Consider the following 16,584-nt stretch of genomic DNA (forward strand, 5'->3'; position numbering starts at 1 on the left):
TAGTGTTAGGAGAATTTAATTCACAAAGTCTCTTTTGATATGAACGTTAGCTGATTCTAATGATATTTTTTTAAATACATTATTGTTACAATGTATTTGGTAAAGTTCAATGTCCTGTGTTCTACAGAGAGAACAGTGTTTCCTAGCTGTACCTCAGAATATTCTTGTTTTTTTTATGTACATATATATATATAGTCATGACAGTGAAACCTAGCCAAACAGAATCTTTAAGGGACTTGCAACGACCAGTCCAGTTTTGAAGCCTATTCAAATCTCTCTCTCTCTATCTCTCTCTCTCTCTCTCTCTCTCTCTCTCTCTCTCTCTGACAGGTTTCTCTATACATGCATTTATCAAAATCTATACCACACATTAAAGGGCGTGGCTTTTATCTGTTTTGGCAAATTTGTTTGTTTACAAATCCGATTATCAATATTGACAAAAAAATATAAATATATACTGACGACATGATCAATCATTATATATACAGGTGTTGCATGCCTCTGATTCTCCTAGGTAAAATCGATTGCTTCTGTATCTATCATAACTATTTACCTTCACTTGTACGTATGAAATATAGATGTAGGCTTTTCGAAGTAGCGGATCCATATCACATGAAGACGGAAACCAAAACACCCTCGTAAAACAGTCAGCAGCTAGCTGTTAGTCCGACAGTTACGGTTTGCTAATTCTCGGCTTTTTTAAGAATGTTAGTCCGTCACCCGGCTTGATGGAGCTAGTGTTAAAGGGATATATTGAATTGTACAGTCTGTAAACGGATTCTGAGCTCGTCTTTATTAGAGTTAATTGAACTAAAAGTGGACTGGTCTAAAGCAAGGCGTGATGCGTCACAATAAATGTAGGAACGAACTCAAGACTTATCATCGAAAATAGGGATTACAAATCGCTGGGATTCAGTCAAATGTCACTGACTTGAAGGGGACATTATGCCGTAATAATCCAAGTGATCAAAATGACTATAAAGTATTCATGTGTCGAAATTACATTCATCAACAAAAGTATAATGTCTGCCTGGAAGAAAACGTGAATTGCTTCTTGCATTGTTATCAGTTTGTTCAAAAGAGGTGCTGACTGATGTATCTATTCGATATCAAATTATCTTGGTGAATACAGTGAAGATTTCTATAAATATCTAATAATAAAATACGATACATATGTGAATGAAATCGCAAGGGCGAATTTAAAAAAAAATTATAGTGTGAATAAAGATATACATTCACAGATGTAGCAGTATTAAGTATAAAAAGTTTAGGGAACCAAGACATTTGATTGGCTGACATGTGAACTTATCACTTAGTCCATGACATGCACGTGTGTTGGTGCATATTGATGTAACATCATTAAGAGCAAATGATATTAGTGTTAGTGACATTTCTATGGGCAATTATTTTTAGCTCAATTATCATGCCAAGATAGGATTGCATACAGTCTTCCTCCTTGTACACTAGCGCTCTTTTTTCGAAATATCTATTTGAATTTCGGTGATGTGTTTTTTTTTGTCGGATTTTCGCACAAATGGATAAAATAGAGGAATTACGAACCCTCCCCTTCTTATGAGAATTCGACAGATAAACGCTACCTTGTACGTGCGCCTATAATTATTATTGCCATAAATTTTCGGACGAAACCACATGTATGTTGTAAACTTGTACATTCAGGTAAACTACAGGTAGATACGGTTAATGTGATAATTACATATTACCTTAATGTAATTACATACAGACATAAAGGTTACAGTGAGCGACAATAAATTGTCTGTTGTATTTCAATTACCAGCTTTGTATTCTTAAGATCAACAACAAGAAACAGGTGCTAGTATCCCTATTATTGAGGGGATTTAAAAACCGAAATATTTGACATGTGACACGCCCAATGAACCGCGGTAAAGTTACACCACATGACTACGTTTCATTAATCCTATTGGTCATATTGATTAAGGAATTTCACCGTGAGCTAAATTTGTCTTTTTGATACCAGAGTTATGTGCGATTTACCTGGTTAGTGTGTGTTTTTGTTTACCTGTAAAAAGTAAAAATGGCGACACTTCACTTATAACCTTCAGATTTATGAATTATGCTCAAAATATGGATTATTTGTGAATGGATTTATTTTCGGTATGGATTTATGGGTGCTTGTTGGATAAGGTAACAAATTGGCCGTTCTAAATCTGTCATATCAGTGTGGAAAAATTGCCGGAGGGAATTTGATAACTTATGGAAGGTTCAGGTTCACTTCCCGACGGGGCATTTGAGCGATTTGTCACTTCAGCCTTAGCTGCTATCATAACTATCGTATTTTCTTGGCGACTATTAGCTGAAGGACAGGAACGATTAGAGGGGGAGGGTCGACCGAGAATTCCGATAAGAGCTATACGTGATAAAAGAGATGAAGATGATGATGAACAAAATTTAGCAGATATTCCCATTGATGACCATGCTATACCGTCAGTAAATTCTGTGTATCTGTCAACACCACCTAAATATGCTAAACTAGATAGGGATTTAGCAAGTAGTACGAAAACTGAAGATGGGGATGAACCGTCATGGGGCGAGTATAGTTGGGAAGAGGACATGTACGATACTGTGCATACCCGTCGGTCTCTGAAGGATTTTATAACAAAACCACGTAATTCTGAATCGACGTCGTCGGATGAAATGGACATGTCAGAATCAGACATTCAGTTAAGTCCTATACCAGCTTCACACGAAATGCTTGAAAAGTTATATATGAATCAGGAATATCGTAGTATTGTCGACGACGAACAAAATGATAGTACAGGGAGCAGTAGTTCCGACGATGAGGAGGAAGACATAATTGAAGGTGTTTACGACACACAGACGTTCGAGCCGGATATGTATTATGCTACTGGGCTAGAACCAATTATTGAAGAAGATTCCGACGACTTCAGTGAAAACGAAGAAGAGTACATAAGTGATAATAAAAATGATACGTTCGTAGTAAACAGTGACAATGAGCCTGAAGGAACAAGACAAGATCTTGTCAAACATCAAAGTTGTGAGAATTTGAAATTAATGTGTTCGGACAATGTGGTTTGTCAAGATAAAGTTGATGACAGTAATGAGATGACATTGGAGAATTACATAGATGAATGTTTTGATAAGTGCTTAGATGACAAAGACTCCTCTAGTGAATCGGATAAGTCAGACAGTTTACCGCCTTCTCCAATTATACGAACTCGTGCTATCGATGAAGAGTACGCAAATTTGTCGGACGAGTCTTGTAGCAGTGGGTCCGTCATTACTGTCGTCAGTGTTAAATCTGACTTCAGTGACACCCCGGAAATTCAAATTGTTGAAGAATCGAATAAGCCAGTGTCTTTCATTTTCCCTGACAACGAAACAAACATTTCAGACAATCTCAAAGCACAAGATATTATGTCATTTATACATGGTAGTAATGAACAGCTTGCAAATAATTTTGACTTAAATAAAACACCAGAAAATGAATTGTTAGAAAAAGAAATAGAAAGTGAACGTACACCAACTCTTGAATATGACGATTTTGTCAAAGACATTAAAGCAGTCAGTGAAACTCAAATTGAAGACGAAAGTAAAGAAACACCTGAACCCAAAGTAGAAATTACTGGCTTTCCCCCAGTTAGTGAAATCATATTAGAAAATAGCGCAACCCTATTAAACAAACAAAGGGAGCCTTCCGATGATAAATTTGATGACGATGTCGGCCCTAGAGAATATAATCCCTACGAGGATGATTTTGCTGAGTTCGAGTACTATGGTGACTCCGACGACGATTCGTTTTTCTTCGTTTGTGGCGAATCAAACAATTTCCATAACTTCAAAACATTCAATAAAAACGATTCAGGTTTACGCAATTTTGACACATTTGACAACCTTGATGCCATTGGTTTAGCTTCTCCTGGTTCCGAGGGGTCGTGTGAATCAGGTATTTTAGAAGATGGACGTTTTATTTTTTCACGAACGGAGGAAATTGGTACTGAATATAGAACACGTGTTTATGTGAAAGACCGAGAAGACACTCCAGCATCAGCTGAAATAGCCATTGATCAGAAAACTGTGTCGCCGTTAGATTCAGAAGTAGAAAATAAAAACTCCTACAATGAACGTTTACTATGCATTCCAGATAAAAGTGAATTTGCTCCCATAATAACTGAATTGGAAAATATAGAATTGTTTATTGACGAAAGTAAAATTGTAGCGAAAGAAAATAGCCCTGAAAGCACGAAACCGTCAGAACTAGTCAATAAGGATGATTGTGTAACAAAACATTCTGTTTCCGACATCAATAATTCACAAACTGGATCACCGAATGAAAAATTCGAAAACGATGAAGCAGGAAAATTCGATAAAACCAATTCAAGTCCATTAACGTATGAAAAGGCTGACATGAATGGTAACAGTCATTTAGGGGATGAACAAAGGTCAAATGAAATTAAGCTCGAGATAAGTGAAACTGTACTGAAACAACCCGCCCTTGAGAGCACGGTATCAATTCAAAATGTGAAAAATGAGACATTTGAGAACGACTTGACAAAGCAGGAAAGCAATGAATTAGAGGAATCATTAAAACCATGCATGGAATTGTTAACCCGAGCACACGATTCTGGCATCGATCTTGATTCTGAACATAGCAAATCTGACAGCACTGAAGAATGTAACTTAAGCCCACCTTCAAATAATCGAAGTAAGATTCTTGATCTGTTACACGACGTGAAAGGCCAAATAGACCGCAATTCATTGGTAAAACCGTCTAATTTCAAAGGTGGTAGCAAGACTAGAATTAAACAGCAACAAAAGCAGCGAAGCAAATCTTATGTTTCCGTTTTACAACAACCGTTAACTCCGGAAGAGACTCGAAGTGTTGCAGTTGTGCTTCCTGAGCAATCACACAAAATGCCTAAATCTAGACAACAAATTATTGCTTCACGCCAAAAATTTCTTAGCGAACAGAATTTGATATCTGATAAAATGCAAGAACAATTCAAACAACATAAAACTTCATTTGAAGAGACGGCCCAACGAAAACCACGTTATGTTCGCCGAGGAAATAGTTTACCAAGGTCAACACGAGCTCGAAATAAAGGCTACGATAAATTAGACTTTAACACTAGCTCACTGAATTCGTCACGAAGTTCCGTCGAAAAGCCAGAAATTTGCACCTTGCATGAAAATTGCATATTCTCCCCACATAAACATCAAGAAATTTTAAATAGAACTCTTTCTATTGACAATTTAGAGTCGAGTCTTCTAAGGTATGGATCTGTTACTTCATTAGTCGAAACTGATATAGATTCAGGGGAAACAACCGAGTATCAAATTTATACTGATTTTGATAATGACTTTGAATTTCAGTTGCCGTTAGAAAGAGCTGCAAGCATGAGTGACTTAGCAACACGAATAAAACACAGGAAAGAAGCAAAGGGACAATTAAACGAACGAAATGTACCTAAGTCGAAAAGTTTATGTACGTTAGAAACAAACATTGATGACGTGTTCGATGAAACGCCATCCCCAGGAACTCTGGGACGAGTACCGTCAGTCCATGAACTGCGTGTGTCGAAGTCGTTACAAAAGTTAAATGTACCGGATTGGTACAAGAAATCAAGTGTATCGAGAAGTGGAAGCACATGGAGCTTATATACCTCCTCGCGAAAAGACTCAATCTCTTCATCGTCATACAATTTTCCTCCAAGTATTACGTCATCGCCTTGCCCCTCTGTAAGTCTCGGTTCCAACTCTGTCGTAATTAGAACGCGCATCACGCCGACTAGCGCTAGATTGTTCAGATCACCGAAATTGCAACCAACTCCCGAAAAATCACCTACACCGATAACTGTTCAACTTCCAAGCGAAAAACTCCGTCAAAAAGAGAAACCCAAAGAACTGATGCCAATCCCTATAGTGCCTTTTTCAAAACTTCGACTTATGTTTGAAGAAACGTCTCGCAAGAAACAACCGACAACACAGTCTGCAAAGCCAACGCCTTCGCCTACATCGCCAACATCACCTTCCACTAAAAGTATCGAATCGCCCATTTCTCCGATAACCGATGTTACTGTCTCTGCAACGCCGACTCCTACCGAAACAAAAGAACCTTCAACAAGTACGGAAAGACCTACAACAAGCAGACCGGTCATACCAGCTAAACCTATTCTGAAAAAGCCTACTGGGGGATCCACCGAGAACAAAAATGTAGTTCGCGTCGAGCCACAACCTACAGCTTCTGTCAGCTTGCAGCCAATGCAAACTTCACCTCGAAGTGCACGACGCGTAGAAACTACGTTTAACGGAACCGTCGGTCAGTCGGAGGTACGTAAATCTAAGGAAACGAATATTGACGGAGATAAACCTGTACAAGTCGTCAGACCAAAGGTGCAAGAGCAAACAAAAAACCCTCAAACAAAAAAATCAAATTCTGCAGAAAATCAAAATGAGCATAGTTCAAAATCTGGCAGGTATAGTAGTCTTTCGAAGAGCCTGAAGTCCGCATTTCGACGTCCTCAGAAATCATCTACTGCCGAGTCAGGTGGAAGCAAGATTGGTAAGACCATTTTATTTTCCAAATACTAACCCTATCTATGCATGCAGGTGGTATAAATTTTGATAATACAAGTGTATCAGTACTAACTCCAACGAAAGTAAACAAAATGTCACTTGAATTATCAAATAATAACATGCTATCTTGTGATAATTGTCTTGAGTATGCCCATTTGTAACTAACTAACCTAATTTTACAGCCTTGCTTAGCTTAAATATAGCATTGTTGACTAATCGACCAGAATGCACTGCCGTGCTCACTTGGCAATCAAGCATGTACTAGTATGTAAATTTCTGTAATGTGACCTAGCGTTGGCTAAATATTATTATGGTAAACGTATTTTTTTGGCACAATAACTTCTAAGACCGGATAACTGTTGGGTCAATTTTGAGTAAGGCAACAAACAATCTTGATGAAAGTCTTCTTTCCTGTTACCAGCAAGACAAATAATAAGGTATACATGTATGTAGGTAGGGGGAGTAAATTTTATTTATCAAAAACATTTTATATTGAATCATTTGGGAAATAATCTAGACTTGAACGCTCCTTGGGCCAAAATGACCATAAAATGTTTAGTGTAGGCAGAAAAAAATGGTAGTACTAAGGAAAACAAGACATTTTTTGGCCTAAATTATTACTCAACTTTTCTGGAATGTGACATAGCGGTGACTGAATAATTTTGTGATAAACAAAATATTTGGCACAATAACCTTCAAACACCGGATAACTTGAAAATTCTATAAAAGTCAGTTTTATGTAATTGTTTATTACGAATTAAACAACTACCAAGGCAAGATCGATTGAGAACTGTGATGCAAACAAAATTCCTTATTTATAACATTTACCGGGGTTTGTAGGAAATGTCATTCTTAAAAAGGAAATGTTTGACATCAACCAAGCACAGACATCTAAATTAACTTGACTGTATACTAATTGAATTTCCATGTAGAATGCGAGAAGGAAACGCTACACTTGCCCCATGCTGGCATACCTGCTGTGAGCTTAAGACTTAAGTATATAAATATATCCTTACACCTGGGTCAAACCATAGGTCAAACTAAGGTTCAAGTAATATTTGAACGGCTAAACAAAGAACATGTCCGTAAGACAGTGGTATTTCTTTAGCCCGTGCAATATTTTAGAATGACACAATGAAAGTTGTGTGCTAATTATTTGCACAAACTATCATGTAGTTAGTCATGTAAAAAAATTACATTAAGCTGAGATTTGGCGCCCTAATATTTCTTTTTGACGCGATATTTCAGTCAGGATAGTAGAATCTTCCACTCCTATAATCTACGTTAATCTTTATGAAAAGGAATTAAATCGCCACTTCTTACAGCATTAAGTGTTCAAATCATATTAGAATAACTATTTTTGTTTTCTTTTTGGATTGTTCATATAATGCAAGAAGCTTATATTTGATAATACTCACAAGAGGTACTTGAAAACTTGGTTAGATGGTAAGGCCGGAGAATAAAAAAACTTGTCTGTTTAAGATTTACCTATCTACATGTATCATAGGCTAGCACATTTTTTTTTTATTTATTTATATTTTTGTTTATGAAATGCCACCATAAGCTATAATTTTTTAATTGAGTACTATTAATGTCAAGAAATCCTCCCATATATGTCTATATAAGACGATTAAAACCTTTAACAGACATATATTTTTTTGGCCTAATTGAGACATGACCTTGAGTATGATACTGATGGAGGCAGGACACTTGAATGTAGTTTGTGCATAATTTTACACGTATATTACCATAAATCTATACTAGTATATACTTTTCTGTTCACTTCAATGAATGGGCGCATTTAAGGAATAAAATGTAGCATTTGGTAATCTCATCCTTTAAATTGATATAAACGAGAAATAAAAGTAGTTATGTTATATGTATGTCATGCGATGTAGTGCGTTCCCAAACTTAAAGGCTTGAGTAAATAATAATTATGTTAAAAACTGCTGAGATGAATATATTCTGAATGTATTTAAATACATTTTACATACAGGTCTATATTCCAAAACTATGAAATACGAAATATACAATTTCACAAGCTTTAATTCTGTTTTATATGAAGTGGGAGTCGCATTATCATATTCATAACATCAAATTTAAAAATATATTAATACATGTATGTGAAACAACCCGTGATTTTCAAGTCTGCTCAAAAGATGATTCAGTTACCACAAGGCAATGAATATATAGAGGGTATAAATAATAACACATACATGTATAGCATAATGCATGTGTCTTGAATTTTCTGCACGTAGATTAACTGCTAGTTTTAATATACATTCGTACAAGCATGTTATATATCCGACGTATATTGCGCAGTGTAGTACCGCTATGTGCATTGATAATAATTGTACTAATATTGTAAACAGCTGGTGTAATGACATACGTGAGTCATTAAATAATGGCAAATATAACTTGTCTTTCCTTAATCGATGCTTAATTTGATCAAAAATCGTATTAAGTTTCATATCATTCCTACATAATTTGGTACATTGAGGAATGTTATTTTATTCTTATTGAAAAATTAAAAGCCAAATCCTAACTGAAGTCTTTCCAAAAATCAGACAGAAGGTGGTTTATGCAAAAAAACCCACCGAATTCAGTTTTATTCCTTGTTCATAAACATTTACTGATCGCATAACCAGTCTTAAATTGTTATCCGGTTGTTGCGTGTTTGAGATAAAAATTATATAGATTGTACATGAAATTGGTACTTTGCAAGAGTTGTCGTTCTTGATTTGGTTTCCTTTGGTTGATTTTGTTGTGGGAAAAAATGTATGATTTTCTAAAAAGTGCATATCTGAATGCAGAAATGATTATCGTTATGTGAAAGTATAGCCTATGTAGACTGAAAAAGCATCGTATGTTTGGTTGGTTTTCAACAACATGAATCACATTACCACCGGCACTGTCTGAATTTTATATGGACTGATACTTAAATATTCAAGGACGGAGGTCTCGAATAGTTTATTCGTTATAGTTCCCTACGTTCATGTCCTTATGCCAAATGTCTGTCTTTACAAAATATTACAAACTTGAACTTTGCTCAGTACATTTTATTTAACTTTTTTATTAAGTACATTACCATGTAAAAGTTGTTCTAACATGGAAAATTACATTTTAAGTAGTTAAATATTCCCATTTCCAGAGAGGACTTTTTAAAAGATATTGCAATCTTGAACATAATTCAACAAGATAATTACAAGCACTGCACTTATCCAATGATCGAGTACATAGATATCCTTGTATTTTCGAAATGTACGTGTACATGTATGATTGTTTTTGTAATTAAAGTTGATAACATCTATGTTAAGCATGTACGCAATAATTATTCTAATGGAAATATGCTTCCCACTTTTAGAAACTGTTGTCTAAGAAAATATACTACAATCGCAGAAAGTGTACAGATCAAAGAATGAAATATTTTCCTGTGTGTACCAATAATGCTCAACATTCCGATATGTGCTTGAAGCAGTTTAATGGTGAAGATGCACTTCAAAAAGGCGTAGTTCCCTTATCAAGGACAATAACGGAATCATTTAGCAAATGTAACTCTTTAGAAGATGTTATAGACGGACTCTTATCATTTGAGGCAACTCATTTGCGATCTAAGTCATCCAGTGACTTACTTGGACCTACAGCCAGAGCTAGTAGTGGCGGAAGTAAACGCTCTTGTTCCTCATGTGAGGACATTCTACTTATTAACTCAAAATCTAAACGGACCATGGACCATGCTCATTCATTTAATACTCAAGAATACACGAAGAGCTCAGCATCAAATGACAGTGTCCAATTCAATTGTTCAGAGGACGATTTCTCGGTGAGAATCAACTCATGCGTGTGTAACAAATATTTGAAAACTTGCAAAAATATCGTCAAAATGTGTAACAATAGTCACGAGTTACAATTTTACTTTTCTCAAATAGCAAGTAAAGGTGCTATGCAGAATGAAAGAGGCTGTATTAAGTTACATTTTAGTGACACATGGTGTGCCGAAAGTTTTTGCAACTTTGGACTTTCTTACCTGGAAGCTCAACCTACTTACGTGCCACTTGAAGACTTTGAATTCGATGAACATATCGCGAAGTTACTACCAGAAATTTATGCTGGCGCTCAAAAATATAACCCTAACTTTCATTTCATTTTACTTGTTTTGATTTCTTCTATAAAAAGTAACGCGTTTGGATATAGTGTGAAAATGGAAGACTGTTTCGTCTGCAGTTGCGCCAAATTAAAACTTTTTCCCGCCCGTGTACATTATGTGCCGGAAGTACCAATGATTTCTACCATGATTTTGTCTGCTGGACCAGGAAATGAAAGTGTTGTCGATCGAACGATTCGGGAGAAATATTTGATAAATATCCATCGTAAGCTTTTTGAGAAAGGAGTTGATTTACGTCGGCAGCATCTAAAGATATACAGAAAACTAATAGACTTCGTCGCGGAAGGATACAAATCGAACACGTTCTCTCCCCTTATATTTTACCCATACGACCCATTTTTAAAGAGTCAATTTATGTGTATCATTGTTCCTGAATGCGAGGGTGAAATAGAGTGGATACGAAGTGGTTGCTATTGTTTATTTAAAGAAGGAATTTTGCTAGAACGGTGTTAAATTTGAATGTGCTTAAAGTTGATGTTTTATATATATATTTTCATGTTTAAATATTTCATATCAGTTTTACATTTTAATGGCAAAAAAATTGACAGTCCGTTATTGTTGCATTGTAATTCGTGCCAAGTTTGTCAAGTAGTATGTTTTTTCATACAGTAACATTAATTCTTATTTTCCAAAGATATAATTTTATAAAGCTCTTTTGTTTATAGAAAATTTTGGTTTTGTATCAAGTCACACAAGTTTAAAGAAAAAATGCTTTTAAATAATTATATTTGATAATTATGGTGCAGATTTGGAATTTATTAGTCATGTGCCATTTTTATATGGGTTTGACTTGTTTTTTAAAAAATATGAAGCCCCCTTTAAGCTCAGAGGCCACCACAGCATATGCTCTCTCTATATATATATGAGTATGATGCATAAAATGCATATGCACCTTGAAATATTTTTTTCTTAAATTTTCTAAAATTTTCTCTTAGTTATGTGTTACAATTATTTTTTTTTTAATTTATTCGTCATTATTTTTAAGGATACTATGGAAACTTTCCTGTCCTAGGTTGTATATTTTACTTTAAACTGGAAACTAAAGTTACGGTTGTGTATTAACTATATGTATCTCTGTTATCCTACGATCTACTGAATTGTATACTTTTAATCAACACGACCCTTTATAAACATCTCAATATTTTACATTCAGTTTAGTAGTTAGATTTTCTGATAGAGTAACTTTGAAAAGGTGTGTACCCTTGAGTTAAATTTTGACAGCATGTAATTTTGTCACTGATATGTTTGGGAAATATTTTTAAACATGTGGTTTTCGGAGTTTTTACTTCTTTCTAATATTCTGGTATTTTCAGTTACAGTAGCAATGATGTTTTATTATTAAGTCTATTTCATGTTCAGATATGTATATTATGTTGCGATTTTTTAAGTTTTAAATATACCTCATTTTTAAAACACTTATTATGTTAATTTTATGCAGTTAACCATTTTTAGATTATTGTTTTATCAATGTAATTATCCAGTGCAATATTTGTGCCATCAGGAGGAACCCATGCCTTGTTGTGCTATTCCCCCAATCAGAACTTCTCAGACATTTCCGCTATGCATTTGTTCCCTACACAGAATTATTGGTCCTTTTTGCTCAAAGAACAATAGCTGTTGATAGGGAACGTCATTGCATAGCCGAAGTATGGCTAGCCTTGGGTTTCCAACCAGGATTTTTTTTTTTCAAGTTCAGAGTCAGTACTTAAAACACTTCATCATTATGGACTAGGACTGAGTAATATTTATGTATTTATTAAGCCTTATGTGCGGTGAACAATACTTCAATTTCAAGTGAGTAGGGGACTCCTTTATTTTGGCTTCAGTTACATAACAGACTGAGTCATCTAATGTTGAAAATTTCGTCTTTTGCCGTTTCATTAGTTTATTAGGTTTAGTTGTTTTTTAACACACCCGTAATGTTACAAAATAATCTCCAACATCTAAATGCAACTTTGTAACAATCAATTTGTAACATATCCTCTAGACTTGTCTTCAGTCAATGAGAAAAAAATCAGGGCTATTTTTTATTTCACACCTTTCATATCGTCCTTATGGCGCAATTTTAGAATGAGATAGTCAAGTACACCTTAAATATTCGAATGGTTTATAGGGTCTTTCACTTGTTAAGAGGTCAAAGTTCATTACTAGAAAGTTTGTTAGGGTTTGTAGTGTGTTAGTTGATTAGTATATTAAGTGTCAGTCCCTGTAAGAATTAGGTAGTAGGTGAAACACGGTATGAAAAAACCCATAATTTTGACATTTTGACAATTTCCATGATCAGAATAAAGGAAGACAAGATTTTCCGTATCATTTTGGTGCATTGAGTTATAATTTCATTGAAATGCACATTTCAAGGGCAGATAACTTTTTCAAAAACCTCATTTTTCTAAGATTCTATTGAAATTTTTCAATGATTCAGAGATCAAATAATGGTCCTTTCAAATAGAGAAAGCATCCTGAGTGATATATTATTGTTAGATTGTTGGGTTTTGACATGCATGTTTCTGATTTCTCCCATTTTGCCAGATTCTTACAGAAACTTACACCTAAGTGTTTATTTTCTCTAAATAAGAGATGTTTCAAGTATTATATAAATATAACTTACTACCATAATATGCAAGAGGTCAGCATTTGCTCAGTATCTGAGGAAAGTAGGTCAAAGGAATCATTTTAGATGTACTATGTAAATATCGCAAGAAAACAATATTTATTTTCTGTAACTCAGATATTTTGTATTGTTCCATTGTTAAAGAGAATGCATTTTATGGAATTTAAAAGAAGAACTGTATGATCTCTGTCAAATTTCTTTGCCTCCCCTTTAAGTAAAAGTGTCCATCTTAACATCAGAGAAAAATGTTTCATGACAACCTATTTAAATTCAGGACTTTTAATTGTTCCGTTCAGTCACAGCAACATTCTACTTTCTGTTCAGTTAACCTTTTCAGAATCCTCGGTTTTTTTTCTTGATCAAATACATCCATACTTATGTAAGCTGAAATCTGATAAGCTGAACAGTAAATAGCTTAGAATGTTGTCCAACATGGGACACTGCAACCAGAACAAAAAATGTGAACGACACACAATACATGTACTAATGTGACGGTGCTATTTCTGTCATTCCCATGCGACAGAAAGAAGCAACAAACACTCAAACCAAGAAATTATGTGCTAACTGTGGGGTAGTCGATAAGCAAGCACAGAGGATCCTCAATATTCATTTTCAGTACTTTTGTGCACCCTACGCTCTGACCCTAATTCTTGTGATGTTTGCATTATACTCATCATCATACTTGTGAGGGGAACTTATTACAAAACGAGTAACATAATTGATACTTAAAAAAACACTGGAATATCAAGGTCCCAAGATGGTACAATACACACACACACACACACACACACTCTGGAAATGATGCACTAAATATGGAAACCGTGACTGCAGTTAGTAACAATGGTTCCATCTAAGACAGATTCTGAGAGCATTTCAAGGTTTTCTTTGTATCTGTCGCGGGTGTGGGATGCCATTTGCATACGCCCGCAAGAAATTGCGGTCGTATATTTGTAGCGTGCTGTCTCCGTTCTAGTCCATGAGCACTTGATGTCCGACCAATAACCCAAGTATAAGTGTATAGATCTTTGACAATGTGCCATACCATAAATGACCTGGGATTGATTCGGCAACTGCGACTTGAACCCTTTAGGAAATAGGGACAAGAAGTAAGCATTTTTATGATGTCCAGACAATAACTCGTGTATCTGAAGGTGTCACACCACCGAAGAAAGAATGGGCTTGATTTTGGGGTTTGACTTGTATCATTTTTAGAAATTAGGGAAAAAACAAGCCTTTTCATGATGAACTTTTCTATAACGAGGCGCTAATTGCTTGGATTAATTTCAGGTGTTATAACTTGAGTGAAAGTAAATGAGTCTTTTTGAAATTGTTCCAAAGATGCCATACCCCAAGGAAGGCTGGGATTGATTTTGGGGTTGTGCTTATTGGTGAATAACGGGTCAAAAAGGGACCACTGCAATTCTGGTCAAATTCTTTTTTTGTACCAAATATCTAATCGAAATCAAAATCCAGAGCTATATTAAGCTTTAATGGTATGTTCATGCTTGCTCACTGTTCAGGGTTCGACCTCTTTGGTCGTGTTGAGCTGCACCCTACGAAGTTTTTGATTTTTTTTTCTGTTAAGTCTACAATTCAGGGCATCTGCAAAACTGCTACTTTAAATGATCTTCATACACAATAACACAATTTTGAAGCTTCTACCAGAATACAGGTTGATCTTCCCACTACAACTCTTGTGAACAGTACAGGGCAGTTTTCCGAAGCGCCATATGTTCGATTAGAAAATCAGTTTCTCGATTTGCATATGTCGTTCTGTGACTATTTAAACCAACATCTGAAGCGAGTAGGTGGAAAGTAAAATGTAAAATATTGAATCTTTCCACTGGGTATTAAATTATACAGGACCGTTTTCAATCGATAGTGTGGCTCGTATGAAGATAGAATAACTGTAATTTGTAATCTCATTATCTTGAACGTAGACTTTTTATAATAAAATAAATTTGAACTTGCAGTTTGTAGTTCAACAAACAAATTTAATACGAAGGTTCATTTTAAATTGTAATTTAGCCAATTACTCAAGCAGCTTAGAATTATGAGTGGTTTTGCAGCTATTAATATACGAAAGTCGTTAGTCTAAGATACTATCTTTTATGACATTTTTGTATAATTTAAAAAAAATTTTTCCGATGATTTATTATTGTGAAAAGTGCAACTGATTTATTTTAATAATAACTCACACCATTGACTTCTGATTTTTTATTAATGCAGGCTATATCGCATTTTCGACAAACCTAATTTTACAAAATAACGTGACTGGGGGCAAGTTACACTTTTTATAATTAGTTCAAAATAAAAACATTCCTTATGATTTAATATCTGATGGATTCCAGTCCATTTTTTGGGAGCAGACATAAAAAGATATCGTAGACTGCGGACTAATCGACGTTAAGGACATCGCGTGCACAGTACCAAACCATGTTACACAAAATAATCTGATAGGTTCAAATGGAGGCAGTCAATCAGAAAGCTTGTAACAAATCAAATTAAATAATTGTAGAGTCAGGCGAAGTCCCGCTGACCGTATATACAAGTGCTATGAACTTACCTTTATTTCAAAGTTCTACGGCGTCGCCACGAGCGTTTCTTCCGTTATGGTTTGAACGTTCTGAAATGTCCATACTCCAGAGTAATTCTGTCATTTTTAAAAGCCCTGACCGTTGTGGATTAGGGCTCAAAACAAATATTTTAATATAATTTAGCTATTAAGCTTACTAAACTTACAAATACATGTATGTGTGTGGATCTCTATGAAATAGTACCATAAGTTTCCATACCACAACGGTTAGGATATAATTTATCTTTGGGTTATGATCTTACTGTAGACGAAGTAGTAACGCCCTAAAAGACCAAATTAGATAAGAGGCAGACCCCCCCAAATAATTAAAAAAAAACAAACAAAAAAAAAAAACAAAACAAAACAAAACAAAACAAAAAAAAAAAAAAAAAAGACAAAACGACCTGTAACGCACATGAAAGACCAAAACAATCATTTTCCTGATGTCCGGACTATAATTTGAATAAAAGTTCACGGAACTCTGCACAATTGTACTACAAAGTTTCATGCCCCAATATAAGGAAGGTCTTGATTAGTCTTATGGTAATTGTTCTAATCATTTAGGAATTAGGGACCACAAAGTTGGGGTAAGCATTTTGTCTTAAACTTAGTACCAACTTGCTTATTTCTTATTTATTTGTATGCCTTAAAGTGCCAAAT

General features: G+C 35.0%; 2 protein-coding genes across 2 annotated transcripts; both read left to right on the forward strand.

Moving 5' to 3' along the window:
• The first annotated feature begins 572 nt into the window (after window positions 1–572).
• On the forward strand, window positions 573–13,529 carry LOC148612189 (uncharacterized). Its single transcript, XM_088593413.1, has 2 exons — window positions 573–6,559; window positions 9,938–13,529. Exons 1-2 carry the CDS (start codon window positions 2,233–2,235, stop codon window positions 9,949–9,951), a joined length of 4,341 nt encoding a protein of 1,446 aa, XP_088449539.1. The 5' UTR covers window positions 573–2,232; the 3' UTR covers window positions 9,952–13,529.
• LOC148612190 (apical junction component 1 homolog) lies at window positions 9,947–13,529 on the forward strand. The gene has a single exon (XM_088593420.1). It carries the CDS (start codon window positions 9,992–9,994, stop codon window positions 11,189–11,191), a length of 1,200 nt encoding a protein of 399 aa, XP_088449546.1. The 5' UTR covers window positions 9,947–9,991; the 3' UTR covers window positions 11,192–13,529.
• Window positions 13,530–16,584: the final 3,055 nt, after the last annotated feature.

The sequence above is a fragment of the Perna viridis genome, chromosome 7 (genome assembly GCF_037379345.1).
Source record: "Perna viridis isolate PV_CMFRI_1.1 ecotype Kerala chromosome 7, ASM3737934v1, whole genome shotgun sequence".
In the NCBI taxonomy this organism is placed as follows: Eukaryota; Metazoa; Mollusca; class Bivalvia; order Mytilida; family Mytilidae; genus Perna; species Perna viridis.

Coding starts and splice junctions, on each gene's coding strand:
- LOC148612190 (XM_088593420.1), top strand. CDS start 9,992: ATGAAATATTTTCCTGTGTGTACCAATAATGCTCAACATTCCGATATG.
- LOC148612189 (XM_088593413.1), top strand. CDS start 2,233: ATGGAAGGTTCAGGTTCACTTCCCGACGGGGCATTTGAGCGATTTGTC.